A 15,251-nucleotide genomic window follows, 5' to 3' on the forward strand; every position below is an offset into this window, starting at 1 on the left:
TGCTTTACTCCTCTGTTGTTCTTTTCCTAGTTCCCCAAGCATTTTTGATGTCCCCATCGATAATACCTACATAAATGCACATGGATTTTACACAAAGCTACCAAACTACAAGGACACACTACACCACATATGGATGGAAAACACTGAGGACTACTAAAATTATCAAATTCTACCACACTACACATGTTAAACGAGGGAAATGCATTCCCAGTCTCAGCACGTCCTTGCTGCCACTGGTAGACATTTGGACTTTTCCAGCTTCACATCCTTTTTCGGTAATCCCCTGAAGCATCATCATGAAATTCACAAAGGAAGAGCCCTGTCTCTCCAGCTGTCACACTGCCATCTACGTTATCAAGAAGGAAGGATACACTATTTATGTTCGAGGATGCTTCACCTGGAATTCATCATCGGAATTATTTTAAAATCCACTAATACAAGGACTTATTTTTTATTTCCCCTCTCTCTCCCTCCCCTCTTTTTTTTTTTTTTTTGTTAATGACATAGTGAAGAATTCTTTTGATCACTAACTGTCTTTAGAAGCTTCTCTGCAAAGCTTTTAGGATTATTTTGGAGACTAATTAACACAATCATCAGCATTGTATGAAATCCTTTGCATTGCACTTGCTCCGCATTATTATTATTATGAAGATAACTTTTTGCCAATAAGGTGCTAGCGTGCTAAACCTGTCTAGCACAAGTGAATGTTGAATTAACTTCTACAGTCTCTTCCTTCGCTTTAAGAAGACATTAACCTCAACTTACATTTGAAAGGCTGATAACAGGAGAAGCTAAACATCACCTGTAGCACTAGACACTCCAGAGAAGCCAAGGGGATCTGAAGTCTAACGTTGTGGTAATCTCCTCTTCCCAGTACCTGCCATATTCACCTCCACCTGAACAGGACACTAACACAATAATCACTCTTCAAGAGCAATAGAGATAAGGGTTTGGGTGAGTCAGATATTAGAAAAGTTGGGGGCCTTTGTCTGATTTGTGAGTGGGGCAGAGAAAAAGGACAAATGGCATGTTAACTCAAATTCTTCATTAGACTTGCAAAATCCATTCAACGCTTACTGCTTATCACAAAAATCCTTATACTGGGACAGTCCACAGGTAGCAACTACATCCAGAAGCATAACAAACTGGCCTAGAAGATGAAAGGAACTACAAAAAGAAAAGTGGTGTTCTCCAAGAGCTTTACAAATATATATATATTTATTTATTTATATATATAAAATAAACTACCCAAATCTAATACAAAACTCTATTCGATACTTTAACTAAATAACGTCATACTCTACATTCATGAAACAGCATGACCTATACGAGTTTTTTTCTTTGTTTGTTTGTTTTTTTGTTGTTTTGGGGTTTGTTTGTTTCTTTTAAAGTTGCTCTCCACATTTCAAAGTTCTGGTTGTGCTCCAACTACCCTTCCTTAAAAAACATTGGACAAACTTGCTTACTCAACATTAATGTTTTTCTCTCCATGTTACAAAAATGAAAGATTTGAGAAAAACCATTACTGTTGCAATTAACACTATTCTACAATTAAATTTCTATCTACATTGTCGAAATATCCTCTTATTATATAGATATTTCTTCCCAATTCTGTGGTATCATATAGTGAAGTAGAAAAGTGAAGTGAAAACATAATAGACTAAGTCTTTCATATTTCCTGAATTGATCCCATTTCTTAGAGACCATTTATTATTTTGGAAGTTATGAAATGTTTATTTTCAGTAGGAAAAATACCCCCAAAACATGCCCCCACAGGCCACACAATTGCAACATCTCAGTCATTCTAGGCTCAGAAAAGCTCTAAAGACTCAGCATATAGAACTTGAATAAATTTGGATACCTGTGGTCAGAAATAATTTTCTTAGTTACTAAGTTCCAACTAGTTAACGTATCATCACGGAAGTCAAGTACCTTAATCCTATATACTTTAGTTAATGAAAAATTAAATATAACTAATTTTATGATGAGCAAACAAACGAGCATATCATACCAGCACCGCGTTAGATGCACACTATGTCAAACTTAATTTCAGAAATATTAATAAGCTGGCACAGAGAAAAATCAAAACATACAATTACTAAAGAGGTGAGACAAAGCACGTTCAGATAATGCAACAGTAATACCCTAATTACCCTAAAGCGTCAGTAAGGTATGAACGGTAGTATGTTAAAATGGAAAATTTATTTTCCTCAAAGGAAGTTAAATTAACCATGCCTGTCATCTGGTTTGTTTATTGTTTAATGGGAAAGGTTCATGGTTTATAAACAATTATTTATGCTAGCAAATATGTAATAGGCTATATCACATTACAACGTAAAAAAAGGAATATGATGCTTTCAAGCAAAAAACTATTCAATTTCCAGATAACACAAGATTTGAGAGCTCTCTCACTTCCAGCTGTTTTACTCAGCAAGAATCAGCTCAGTCGTCACACGCCATTGACACTAACACAGATTACCATACTTGTCATACCACTGCAATTTAATAAAACTTCCACAGCACCACTACAAAATAAAACTTCTCTAGTATGTTACACAAAGCTTAGCAAGAAAATGCAGGAGTATCTGTTTCAACTTACCTACAATTGTTGAAAAAATATTTATTTATATTATTTGCATTGTAGAATTTAATTTCTGTTGCATTGCATCTGCTTTTGGATTATTGTGCATTTGAAGTAATAAAAAAGATCTAAAATAAAATACTCTGTTTTCACATTTTCTGTTTTCACATTTATTTTTTAAATAATGCTCAACTAAAATGGCAACTCTAAGGCAAGTCAGAAAAGTCACTTAAAAGATTTTACAAATATCTGTAAAACTGAAGTTTCAAAAATAAGGTAAGCTTTATAGTTTGGACATCACTTCTTTCCATAAGAATATTTTTTAAAGGCTTTCACAAGCCTGTTGGATTTAAAGCAGAAACTAACAAGATGCATTTTATTACTTCATACAAAATTCTACTTCTAATTAATAAAATATATATTAGCTGAAAACAAGAAAACTCAAATTCTAGCATCACTGTTACGTACTCAGTCAACTTGAGTTCACTTGAAAGACTGTCATTTTTAAGAGACCGTCGACATTGCGAGCAGTAGGAAAAAAAAAAAAGATTGAAGTTACACTTACCTGCAGCCCTCTTCTTCGAAGAATACTTGAATCATCCATATCTTGACTCTGTTGATCACAAATTCCTGCTAAAGCTCACTTGCTTCTGGCTAGCTTTGCTCTCTAACTGTTAAAGAAGTCCATTATTTTCAAACTTTTTCTCCCCCCTTCACCCCTCCTCCATCCACTCTAAAAATAGGACATGGTCTTTCACTTGCCTGTCATGAAGAACTGCAGCCAGGGTTTCTGACTATTTGTACGTAATTTTGCCTGCCTCTTTTGTGACAGATTTAGCAGGTCACATTGGAAAAAATCTGGTCGACTTTCCTAAATCTTTTCAAGGTTGGATGTCTCATTCCCCTCATACACACAACTGTCTAGAAATATAATAATCCACGCCTCCACATAAGACCAAAGGGGGGAATTTAATTCAGATCCCCCCACACACACACTTATTTTTGCTTTATTTCCATTTACTTCAGCTACATAAGGGATCAGCAAACTACAACAGCTGCCTTCATTTACTGTTCATAATAAGCTCACAAAATCCAGGTCACATTTCCCTTAAAAAACACATGCTCACACTTAACTAAAAATCAATTCTGTAGACAGACAGGGAACGGTACTATTTAAAATTAGAAAAAAAACTCACTATGAAACAACAGAAATTTTATTTCTCCAAATTCTGAAAAATTCCTTTACTTCTCTGTATGACAAAGCAAATGTCAGACTCTTCAGATACTGTCGCACATTCTTTTGTTTCTGCTATCTCTGAGGTATGCTGGTCTCCTCATATGCAGCAGACACGGCACATTCTTTAGTTCACTGCTGAGATCTTGCGACTCATGTGCTGAAGGGTCTGGAACACATGTTGCAAGTTCTGAACATATAAGAAAACATTCATCTATTCATCACTGACAGAGCTAGAGCTGTCTTTAGCAGCCCTTCCCTCTTCGTCATCCATGGCAAAAAGGCAAAAAAAAAAAAAAAAAAAGCACAGTTCAGCTGAGGCTTTTGCAGTCTGTCCTGCAGTTTCTGTTTGCCAGCTACCACCTTCGCACAGACAACTCCAGCAAGGTCAAAGGAGGCTTTCCCCCTTTATGTATATTATTGCAGTCACATTTTAAAATATGAGCTGTTAGCCTGTGTTGAAAAACAAATGATGATAACACTTCTAGCTATACGAAACACCATTTCAATAAAAATCTAGTTACATTCATCACAGCATTATTTCAATTACTGAGCATCTCACAGAATCTTTGTTCTATGCACTTCCTTTCTATGTTAGAAAGGAAAAAAAGAAATATTGCAAATATAACCAACAACCTACAGCAGCAACAGCCTACAATTTCTTAGCAGAGAGCTAAAGCAACAGATTTCATCTCCTGATAAAAGCTTAGGAAGAACCTATTTATAATTTCTGAATATAAATACTGTACCTAAAAAGAACCTAAGTTCAGCCTCTAAAGGATTTCACTAGATACATAAAAGAAATCAAACTTCATGAAGAGCTGTGTTTATGAGGGGATTTCAGCCAGACATCCTGAGATGTGCAAATGCAACAAGGAGAGCCCAGACCATCGGCTGCCTACCACAGCTTGATGAAATGTTCCTGTTCCCACAGTTATGACAGCTGCAAGCCAAAAAAGTCTCCATAAAAGCACACAGGTTGACGGTGCTTAGAGGAATAGATATTTACATGGAAATCTTTAGCTGATCTTCACGCTAAGTGACCGAGTCACATGAGCTAAACACATCATTGTAAAGTCAGCTGAAAGCAGATACAACTCAATCCCATTCACCAGGTTTTTTCTGATCCTCTGCAGAGCCAGTGTGGTCTTTTATTGTGAGCAGCTAATAAATCCTCATCTTGCCGATACCTCCTTCCATCTGCCGTTTTAAACAACTGAATGCTGAATTAGGTCTGCAGAGTCTTTGTGAGCTCCCCAACAGGGCAGGCAGCCACACAGCGGCTGAGCAGGCAGCTCATTTGCATGGAGTATACTGTACCATATAAAAAGCAGCGCGCTACCGAAAACAACTCAATGAGCCACTTGATTTTAAAGGCACAGGATCTTCTTTGGCGAATTGAAGGGGGAAACATCAAGCTGCACGCAAAACTCCGCGTGCCAACTTGGGAACATGGCACCGGGAAGAAGAGCAGCATAAAAACACAGGTAAAGTTCTGGTTAAACGCAGACTGAACCATAAGATGATCATATTTCTCCACTGCAGTATTTTTGATGGATTTTGGCGTTACTTCCTGCTCTTTGCCACCAAATAAGCTTCTTCAGAAAAGGAATCCTAACACTGTGACTTCACTTACCAGAAAATAGCATCAAACAAATTCTACTTTTACTAGAAATCCCATAGAAATGAAACATTTTGGCATGCATACCTGTATTATATGCATTTTGCCATTTATATTTAGTCTATAATACATTTTAGGAATATTTATATTAAACCACACACTAGCTGCATCATTGATTTTACCTCTTCTAAGGCCACCAGCATTAAATAACATATACTGTGAGAGGAATCAAGTAATCTTAAGAATTATGCAATACCTTTCACATGCTATTTTCCTCCTATATCAATCGCTACATGAAACGATGTAAGCCTGATAACACAATAGTATACAGTTCCAATTATTACTATAATTGAAAACATTTCCATTAGCACATATAAACCTAACCCTTCATGGATTATTTACCTTAATATTCAGGCATTGGCAATTCTCAAAATGTCTTCACAAGTGACTTATAATTGATTGAGGCTGGCACAAGTCTCAGAATACCACGAGAATCATCTGTTCTCTTCCAAATTTCAAGCTTTCTTGGGGAGAATGCTTTGAAATTGGCTGCCTGCCACACTTACCCGGTTTCTGGGGTTGAGAAGCCAATCAGAGCTACTGCAAAAAAACAGGCATGGTTTTTCCTCCAGCTTCCCTCTTTCCTTCCCTTCTTCTGAGCAAACAATCCTTATTGAAATGGCAGATCAAAAACTGTCACCAAAAAAATCCCAAATGTGATGACTACCGTTTTCTTCCCTCCTATTTAACTGTTAACGGTCATCCACTCTCCCTTCTTATTCCTTCAACAAAATCAAAAGCAATCACAAAAATGGGTGGGAGAGTACTCAGTATCAAACCAAATCAAGTGAAGGACAAGTGGAATTTAAAAGCAATTCACTGACACTGATTTTTTTCCTCACAAAACATTACCTTTAGAAATTTATCTGACATTTTGTCAGGAGACTATTCCATCCTTTAGCACTCATTTGAGCACCTTAGGAGATCTGCTGGGTAAGTTTCCAACCAAAGATGGGAATGTATTCATATAAAAGATTTCACTATGAGATATAGTACTGAAGTATATTAAATAAACTGAAGTACATAAAATAGAATTTTATCATTTATATAAGTCATAAAACAGATTTTCCAACCGTTCTCAGATGCAGGCTGTTTATCAGAAGAAAAATTCAAGATAAGGAGTCGTGTAATCTTTGAATCCTTTAAGAATCACAGTATCTACCTTAGCATTCAACCTTGCTAAGGAAAAATGGAATTAGAAAGGGAGATGAAAAGAGGGAGACTGACGTTACCGGTGAACAAACTGATAAGCTCCTAACTCAGTTCTTCTTTCTTCCATCAAACGAAAAGAAACCTGGGGTAGACTCTGTTTTCTCCTCAACAAGGAGAGAAGAAGAAAAGGGGAAGCATGATAGTGGATCATCTGAACATAATCTAACCAATTCCACAGCAGAGCCTTCCTAGCCTCCCGTTAAAATCCAAACGAAGGCACAGCTTTAAAAAAAAAATAAAATAAATAAAAAAGTACAAAGTCCATGTAGGATGATTTACATTCTTTGAGACACTGTATAAAACAGACGTACACTTGCATTCCCCTGTTGTCCTTCAGGAAGGAAAGGCATAGTTGTGCCAAAGGCTTAATTCTCATCATTCTGTATCTTTTCAACTAATTAAGAAAAAAAGTGCTTAAAAAGAAAACAAAACTTACACATATACTTTCTACCACAGTCTGAAATAGCTGTCACATGTCCTTCTGTATACACAGAAAGTTTTCTCCAGTGACCTTTTACATAGAGCCCCAAATAAAGTATTTGGCTGCAGCACTCTCTGAGAAGCTATTCAATCTTGACTTGAAGGCATCAAAAAATGGAAAGAGTCAGGAACTTCCAGTAAATGTGTTCCTGCAATGGTTAGCTTGATGAGTAGGGAAGGACAGCTTATAAGCTTTCCAATTCCAGAATGAATTACATGGGGCTATCAGCAATTTCCAAACAAACAAAAGGACATACTGCTCTGCACAACAGTCACGTTGTGGTATTTGTTACTGTAAAAGGCTAAAAAAGCTTCACATGGACATGGCTAAAAGTTTTGGACAAATTCACTGAAGATTCACGAAGAAATGAAGAAATACAAAGAATTCTCAAAACAGAAAAACATACTGAAGTCAACCCCAAACCACAAATAGCTGCAAATATTCAGGAAAAAGATTCTGCCTTAGGCACCTGCAATGAGCTGCTATCAGAGTGAAGCTAACCCAGTGTAATCATTCTATCTCTTTATTCACGTAGAAAGCAAAAGTAGTCCTTGGTGAAGACTGCATCCTAAAAGATGAACTCTACAAAGTAACTAGGGGTAACAGAGAGTTGAAGATTGAAAAATAGTTCTAAAAAGCGTGTGATAGATATGACAGTTCATGTAAGCCTTGAACAGACCAAAAGAACTGACATGTCATAAACGAGCAGTATGAGTATCATGGTACCATCTCTGTACACGACACTGATGAGACCATTACAGAAAATCATGTCAGGTCCTACATTTCAAGATGAGCATTGATAAAATGGAAAGATCTAAAACAAATGTTTTCAGGGCAGAAAACTAGATCAGAATTGGACTTCGGGAACATTCCTTATCAGGAACTTTACAGGAAAATCAACAAGTATGACAAGACGTTCAAAAACATTACGAAGATGTGGAATTTTACTCCATACAGGCTAGGCAGCATCCAACCCTACCCGACATTGAAAAAAGATGAAACATCTCGTTGGACCAACCACTTTCTACTCACGTTCCAAAAGGAAAATCAAATCTATGAAGGATCCTGCATTTACATTTCAGTCAGAACCTTCATTTCACTTTACATAATATGGAGTATACTCCAAGAACCTTTCATTTCTGTTGGTAATAAGAAATCTTTTCTCCACCATGCTGATTCAGACCTCATCCCACTGACTGCTACCAAACTCTATTACACTTCTGTCTTGTAGAAGAAGAATCTGAAAGGTTAGAACAGTTCCAGTAACTATGTCTGAAGATGACTAGAGTTTTCCGTGTTAACTTCAGTACAATCAAAGCAACAGTTCTTTTCTGTAAGCCAGTGGTATTTGGGTAGCGTCAGTAAAAGATGACCAAAGGCATACCAATTTCACTATTAGGAAAGCAGTGACCACAGAAGCTATAAAGTAGTTGCTATGTACAATGCATCTTGCAAGAAAACAATTGAGAAATTGTGAACAAGCTATTATCCTATTACTCACATTTTCTAATCACCAAACGAACTGCAAAGAAGGGAGATAATCAAGAAAGGAGCCTGCATCTCCTATATTGGAGTGTGCATATTCAGATGCACAATGAAGCATCTGTACAGAATCACACAGTTCATCTCTTAGCTGTGTTCAGTTAGTTTGTTGTATTATCTATGCTGAACATAAAGTACCTTCTATGTATCCTAAACTGTAATCGAAAGTGGAGGCAAATTTCAGGAATCACTCAATATTCACTCAAAAAGTTTCATCCAGTTTATTCAAAATGAACTAAAACATGAAGAGCAATTCATTTTGCTTTGTGGTTCTTTCAGGTCACTGCATCCTGCCACCTTCTGCAGTGTGTTCCATCGTATCAGAATGGAGAACGGCCCCTACCATAAAAGCAAAACCACTAAAGGCTATCTTGGCAATCAAATCATTACACTGTGGATCAAAGCTTTGTGTACTCTCCAGGGTAGTTTAAGTGAATTCAATAGCTGCACACCTTACACTCGTAATGCTAGAGGTCTAAGTCCATCGACACTGACAGCTCATACAACATATAACAAAGCTGCTTGTGATATTTAGTATTTGCTACAGAAACACCAGAAATCCTCTCAACACAATTTGGACCCTGCTTATGGGGAGATGCAGTGTGAAGAAAGTTCACGCTACGCAACAGGATGATCCAATGATGAAGATCAATTTATGGATCATTTTCCATACAACAAGATCACTCATGTTCAAATTCAGGCTGCAACATCCACAGCTTTTCAGTTATCATCAACATGATGTAATGCTTTTATTGCATGTTTTATTATCAAGGAACTTTGAAAAGAACAATACCTTAATCCAGCATATTGAGATTCAAAATTCACTCTTTTCATGAGTCAAAACTCATTATTTTTCTTACTCTATTTAGTAAAAAATAAAAGCAACAGGACATCAGTTTGTGGCAATCTTTAAAGATACAACACTTCCTTACATAACACATCATCTGCTGATCACTTTCCGGAAGATTATTAGATGACAATTTCAATGAAATGTTTTTCTTAAATCTTTGGTAACATTTGTCTGTGTAACCAAATGAGCCAAATGTTTCACTGTCAATCTGAAGCTGAAGTATTTGGGGATTTTTATTTATTTATTTTGATCAAGCAATGTTTATCCAGAGATTTATAAGCGTGTCCCTTTGAGACAAACTGACAGACTACGGAAACAAGGAAGGTTGATGAGGTAACTTCTTTTAAAAACACACACACACACACACACACACACAACTTGGCAGTCAACCTAAGGAAACTTGCCTGACAGCTTGTCTGAATTTCTTCTGGATTTCCTGCCTATTTACAGCATTCTATCTGAGAAACTAAGACCTTCAGAGCAAAGCTGTGCATTGACAATGAATTGTAATACGAACTCATTCTGAACCACAACAAATGCTGCTTATGAGGCTTGGTCCTAGGGAGAAGAAACGCAAAGAAAATGCGTAAAATCCTCCAGTTTTCCACAATACTCGAGCTTTCACAGTGAATTATGTTTCCAGTTTGTTAGGTTTAGATTCCTGTGCAGAACTGCCCCATCCCCCACACCCCATCCACTGCAGAAGGCAGCTCACCCACCCCTCTGCCATACAAATGTAAATTTGCTGTCGACAAGGGTGGAGGAAAGGGTTCATTCAACTACAGCCCAACTGTTTTCATACTGTACCATAGAAGGTATATTCAGATGAGACACCAGTTTCCAGGCAGAAAAAAGTTCCTTGGCTCAAGCCACCTAGAAAGCTAACATCTTTGGAAAGGAATCTTCAATTAAACTTTAATATTTACATAAGTTGTTGTATTCACTATGTAAACGTTCTTGTTCTGAAGTTAAAACTGGCATCAGGACAGAATGGAAACTAGCTTCTCTGATGTTACATTTCAAATACAATTCCATTTTTAAAGGAAACACTTGTTCTGATAGGTGGAGAACTTATTGCTGAAAATCTGACGGAACAACTTCTGTTTAGATGACATTGCCAAAATCAGGATTTTGTTACTTGATTCTGGGATAGTTCTCATGCTTTAGAGACATTTGGACGTGAAAATCAGTAATGAATACCTTTAATTGGAACATGAACAAAGCCAAAGCTCAAGGACCTAATACCAACTCGTATCCCATCTCCCTAATGAAAGATACTCATATTTACCGAAAAGGTGATAGAAACAACAAAATCTTTAGTTTCAAGAATCCCACAAAAAGAACACTTTAAAGCCAGTTAGCCTATGACCTATTTAGCCGCAGAAACTGGTTCTACAGAACCAAAACCTTGGGATGGATCTCATATCTCACGTAGGCACACCCTGAGAAACCTTTACCATGCAGAAGGCCTCCACAACTGTCCTCTTCAGTTCTTCCACATTCCTGGCTAATAGCACTTTTTCTGCAGCCCCCCACAGCAGCAGCAGTTCTCACATACTTACTTGCCCTTTCTACAAACTCTTCCCAAACTTCTGCTTCTGATCCATCGTTAAAGCCACAGTTGACTTTCAAGACCAAGCTAGACAAGTTTTGCATTGACATGGTGCTTCCTTTGCAGAGTTGAAGAGTTATAAGGACAAGAAATCACAGAGGTATAGGACTAAACCAAGCTGTATTTCAGTTAAATTTGTCATTGTGGACGCTAAATTCTTCAGAACAAAAATGATGCTTGACAAAATAGCCCCTTCTCTTATATTACACTAACTTAACATCTACAAGTAAGGAATTAAACTGTTGACATACCCATTAGGAAAAAAAATCCATTACTGTGAACTTATTTTTCTTTGATCACTCCACTCAGAACAGAGTCTACAGCACTGAGTATATTCTTCCAACTTAATCCACACACAGTTCATTTCAACATACCTTAAATACATGCATGGTTTTACCCTCGTTTCCAGCTGACATTTTAAGTGCTTAGACAGGTCTCCATGCTGTTAAAATCATACCATTTTGTCTGCTTAAGACCAATAACATTGACTCAAACACTGTCTCTGAAAGAAATACTTGAAGATAAACCAACACATTTGGGGCTAGAAGATTTTACTCTCCCCTGCTCTCCTTGTCCACATTGGCCTAAGCGTACATTGATTTGCAGGGAAATGCCTTACAGGCAGGTTCTTGGCTGATGGCTTCTGACAGATTTTTATTCTTCTCTTTTTGCTGCTATAGAAAAATTTCTGCTATACATTTCCCAAAATTTTGTCATCTTCCCTTAAAATGCTAGATGACTTAAAAGTTTGTTCTGTTGTGTTGTTTTTTTTTTTGTGAATAGAAATCCTTTTTCCCAACATTTATTCAGTACACACACACACGCAAAAAAAAAAAAAAAAAAAGGTAATGAATTCATTCACAATTTCTAAGGTTTGCAAGTGCAATGACAATTTTTGTCTTCTCTTCCACCAGGATCTCTGTCAGACCTCCTATTTTTAAGAGTGCTTCTGTGTATTTTTCTTTGAAAGCTATTTTTCTCAAAAAATGCTAGATGCATAAAAATTTGGCGCTCTCTCTAATTTTTCTTTATTTTTTACTTTTGTTCAACAGAACCTATTACATTTAGTCAGAGGAGAGGAAACAAAAAGAGATGTTGACTTAGTGCCCCAAAGCATTTTCTCAGAGGAAAAGTGTGACATCCATTATTTTAAAAGGTGTTCAAAGACAATCTCTTTCCGTAAAAGTAGCAGGTAAAAAAAAAAAATGTAGTGCTTCATGTTAAAATGAAAAAAATATTTTACACTTATTGCAAATTACAGTTATATTGTATTCCAAATTCAGTTCAAGCACACAGTCATTGCGCATGACGTTACAATACTGCCATGTCCAGCAACCAGCAGTTGATATAAAACAAACGTGCTTTATTTCAACAGCAACGTATTCACAATATATGATCTTTAAAGTGTTCAGACATCCTACTGAATTAATACAACATTGAGCTTTGTAGTTACAATCTTTCATTCTTTGTTTAAAAAAATAAATAAATCAAAGCTCACCAGTACAAAATTAAAATATGACATTCAGGCATCGTTTGAATTGTCACCTGGGCTTTTGTCTCAAGAACTGACAGGGAATATCAATGTGTTAATTGAAACAAGCAGTATGCAATCCACAGGACATCTTTAGCATATGTTTTCTTCTAAGGGCTGACAAGAGCTTTCTCGAATTTTTCAGCACTAGAGGCTAAGGTTTCCATTTTCAAGCTAAAAATATGAACAAAAATGTTGCGTATTTACATAAATATATATTTTCTTAGCAGTATCTTTCCACAGAAATCACAGACAATATTGTATCTGTTTTAAGATCTCAAAAAAGAAAACAGGAGTATGGCAACAGTTGCGTGAAAGTGTTCAAAAAAATCTTTAAAGCTATATTTCTCTTTGTAATTCAAAAGGCCCAGAAAAATAAATCAAATAAGAAACCTAGCTCCATAATGGAACATTCTTACTGATGAAGGAGAATGAGCTACTGGATGTAACAAGGCAAAGCTCAATACTCAAAGCTATCGTAATTTAAAATTAGATATAATTATCCTTAACAAAACCAGGCACTGTGGAAAGGGGCTTTGGAACAGCTGCTCCTCTTCAATTTAAATGCTCATTTGTTTTACATTGACCTAGAAATCAGTATCCTCCTAACCAAAAGCCAATTAGATAATAGTCTCTCTTTGAAGCTTGTAGAATACAATTTTTTTAAATGTCTTTAATACTAAAAAGCAAAGAAATAAAACTGCAGATGATACCACAAGTATGCTCTGCTTCACGATGCACAACCAAAATCTGAGGGTTCCCCTCCTTGTGCTTTCTGAAAGGTTAGATTTACAGCCCAGGAAAGACACTCATCACTTCCTTGCGCTAACCTTTCAGTGCGGTCTCAGTCTGGGACAGTCACAGAATGCTGCAAAGAGGGCACGTGGAAAAGTCTTCCATTTGCTGCATCAGCTTCCCATCATTCCCTCCACAGATAAAAAGTAATACGCCAAACTGACAGCGAGGAAGTATTACGAGAAGTGTTTCAAAAGCTTTCCTTCCAACCTTGTCAGAGTTAGGTCACTAACATCCGTGCTTTTAGAGACAGAAGGATGTCAGGTTCTTTCAGTACTACAATATAAATAAGTTGCTTCTGGAGCAACAGAATTAAAAACACCTGGTTTCCTACAGACTCAATTTTGTCTTTCATCGTCTTGCTACCTCCTGTGTTCTTTAAAAGCAGCTTCAGCTCTCCTATTTTGGCTGCACCCAAAGGAGACAGGATGTCCCCCAGCTAATCGGCGAGCTGTGCACTCTGCGATATTTGTGTCAGCCAGTGCTATCAAGCCACAATAAACAATGAACTGCGTCTCTCTCAGAGAGAACTTGTGGGGGTGTCTCCTACTCGGCTCCAATTCTTATGAAATTGCAATTACAATTATTTTTGACATTTCTTCCTCTTTTCAAGCCTGGATAAAATTGGCCTGAGGCTTGGAAGCTGCCAGGAAAGATGGAACAATTGCGCTAACTTTGATTCCCTACCACTGTTCAATGTTTCTTGCAGTCATAATCATTTACGCCATTACTTTCAAATTTGGCTAAAGCCAATGCCAAAAATACATGTGCACCCATAGATCTCTTCCAGCTCTGGAGAGACAAAATGATGTTGAGAGATGGTTTGATTACAGTCAAATACAAAGCCATAATTTCTTGGTCATGATTTCTTGCTGTTCTGAGTCTTGGCACCATCCCTTGAGAAAATTCTTTCCATGAAAAATAAGGAGAGTCTTTTCTATGTGTATCAAAAAAGAAGCTTCTCAGAAAGCTGGTAACATACTGAGTCCAACAAGATCCAGGACAAAACTAATTATGGCAGGAAACTACATTAGAAAATGGGGAATTCAATTCTACCACAACATTAGGACATCAGAGAGGAAGAAAACTGGCAACCACCAGTAGCAATCCACAGTTGCATGCTGAAAAATTATCTGCTAATGTCTTAGTATTGAAAGGAAACTTCCAAAATTGCCAATATCAACTAATAAAGCTTATATTGGCAGCATGATCTCATACCAGAATGCAAATCGGTACAGTCAAGGTAGAATTCAAGGGAGGGAGACACTTTCCAAAACAGGTGGTGAAGCTGAAGAAACCTCACTTTCCTAAGGTTTCCTTCTGAAGACACGGAAATGGAAAGCAACTGAACAGAAGTGTGAAGTGGGATTAAAAAAAAAAAAAAAAAGTGACAATAGCAGCATGATTCTAAATATGCCTCAAAGTTATCTGGCATCAGCATCAGTTTTTTGGAGAAATTTGCTCTGTTCCGTGCTACATGGAAGAGCCTTGCTCCTGAACTTCCCACAACAGCAGTCCAGTTTTCTTCTCAGTACTGCCTTTAAAACTCTTTTTGTAACAGAAAGAAGAGTGGAAAAGTCAAAAAAATCCACTCCTGCCCAGCCAAGCAAGAGTTAAGGAGTAAACAGATTACCCAGGAGGTTTCAGTGCAACCAGCACAATGTCAAACCCAGGCAAAATAATTATTTTAATCCTGTATCAACTTTTCCAAGTAAAGTGCAAAAGTAGAAAT

General features: G+C 37.0%; 1 protein-coding gene across 9 annotated transcripts in view; it reads right to left on the minus strand.

Moving 5' to 3' along the window:
* The window catches only part of MAST2 (microtubule associated serine/threonine kinase 2), a 190,144-nt gene that overhangs the window by 138,713 nt on the left and 36,180 nt on the right, over positions 1-15,251 (minus strand). The window contains exon 1 of one of the 9 annotated variants that reach the window (XM_068690816.1): positions 3,147-3,894. The exons of 7 other annotated variants lie outside the window; for them this stretch is intronic. In XM_068690816.1, the coding sequence (XP_068546917.1) occupies positions 3,147-3,185 (39 nt within the window). In that variant the 5' untranslated portion in view covers positions 3,186-3,894. Of the gene's footprint in view, positions 1-3,146; positions 3,895-15,251 lie in introns of those variants that run through there. One more of the 9 variants, XM_068690819.1, reaches the window with a different exon arrangement.

This window comes from Anas acuta, chromosome 8 (assembly GCF_963932015.1).
Source record: "Anas acuta chromosome 8, bAnaAcu1.1, whole genome shotgun sequence".
Taxonomy (NCBI): Eukaryota; Metazoa; Chordata; class Aves; order Anseriformes; family Anatidae; genus Anas; species Anas acuta.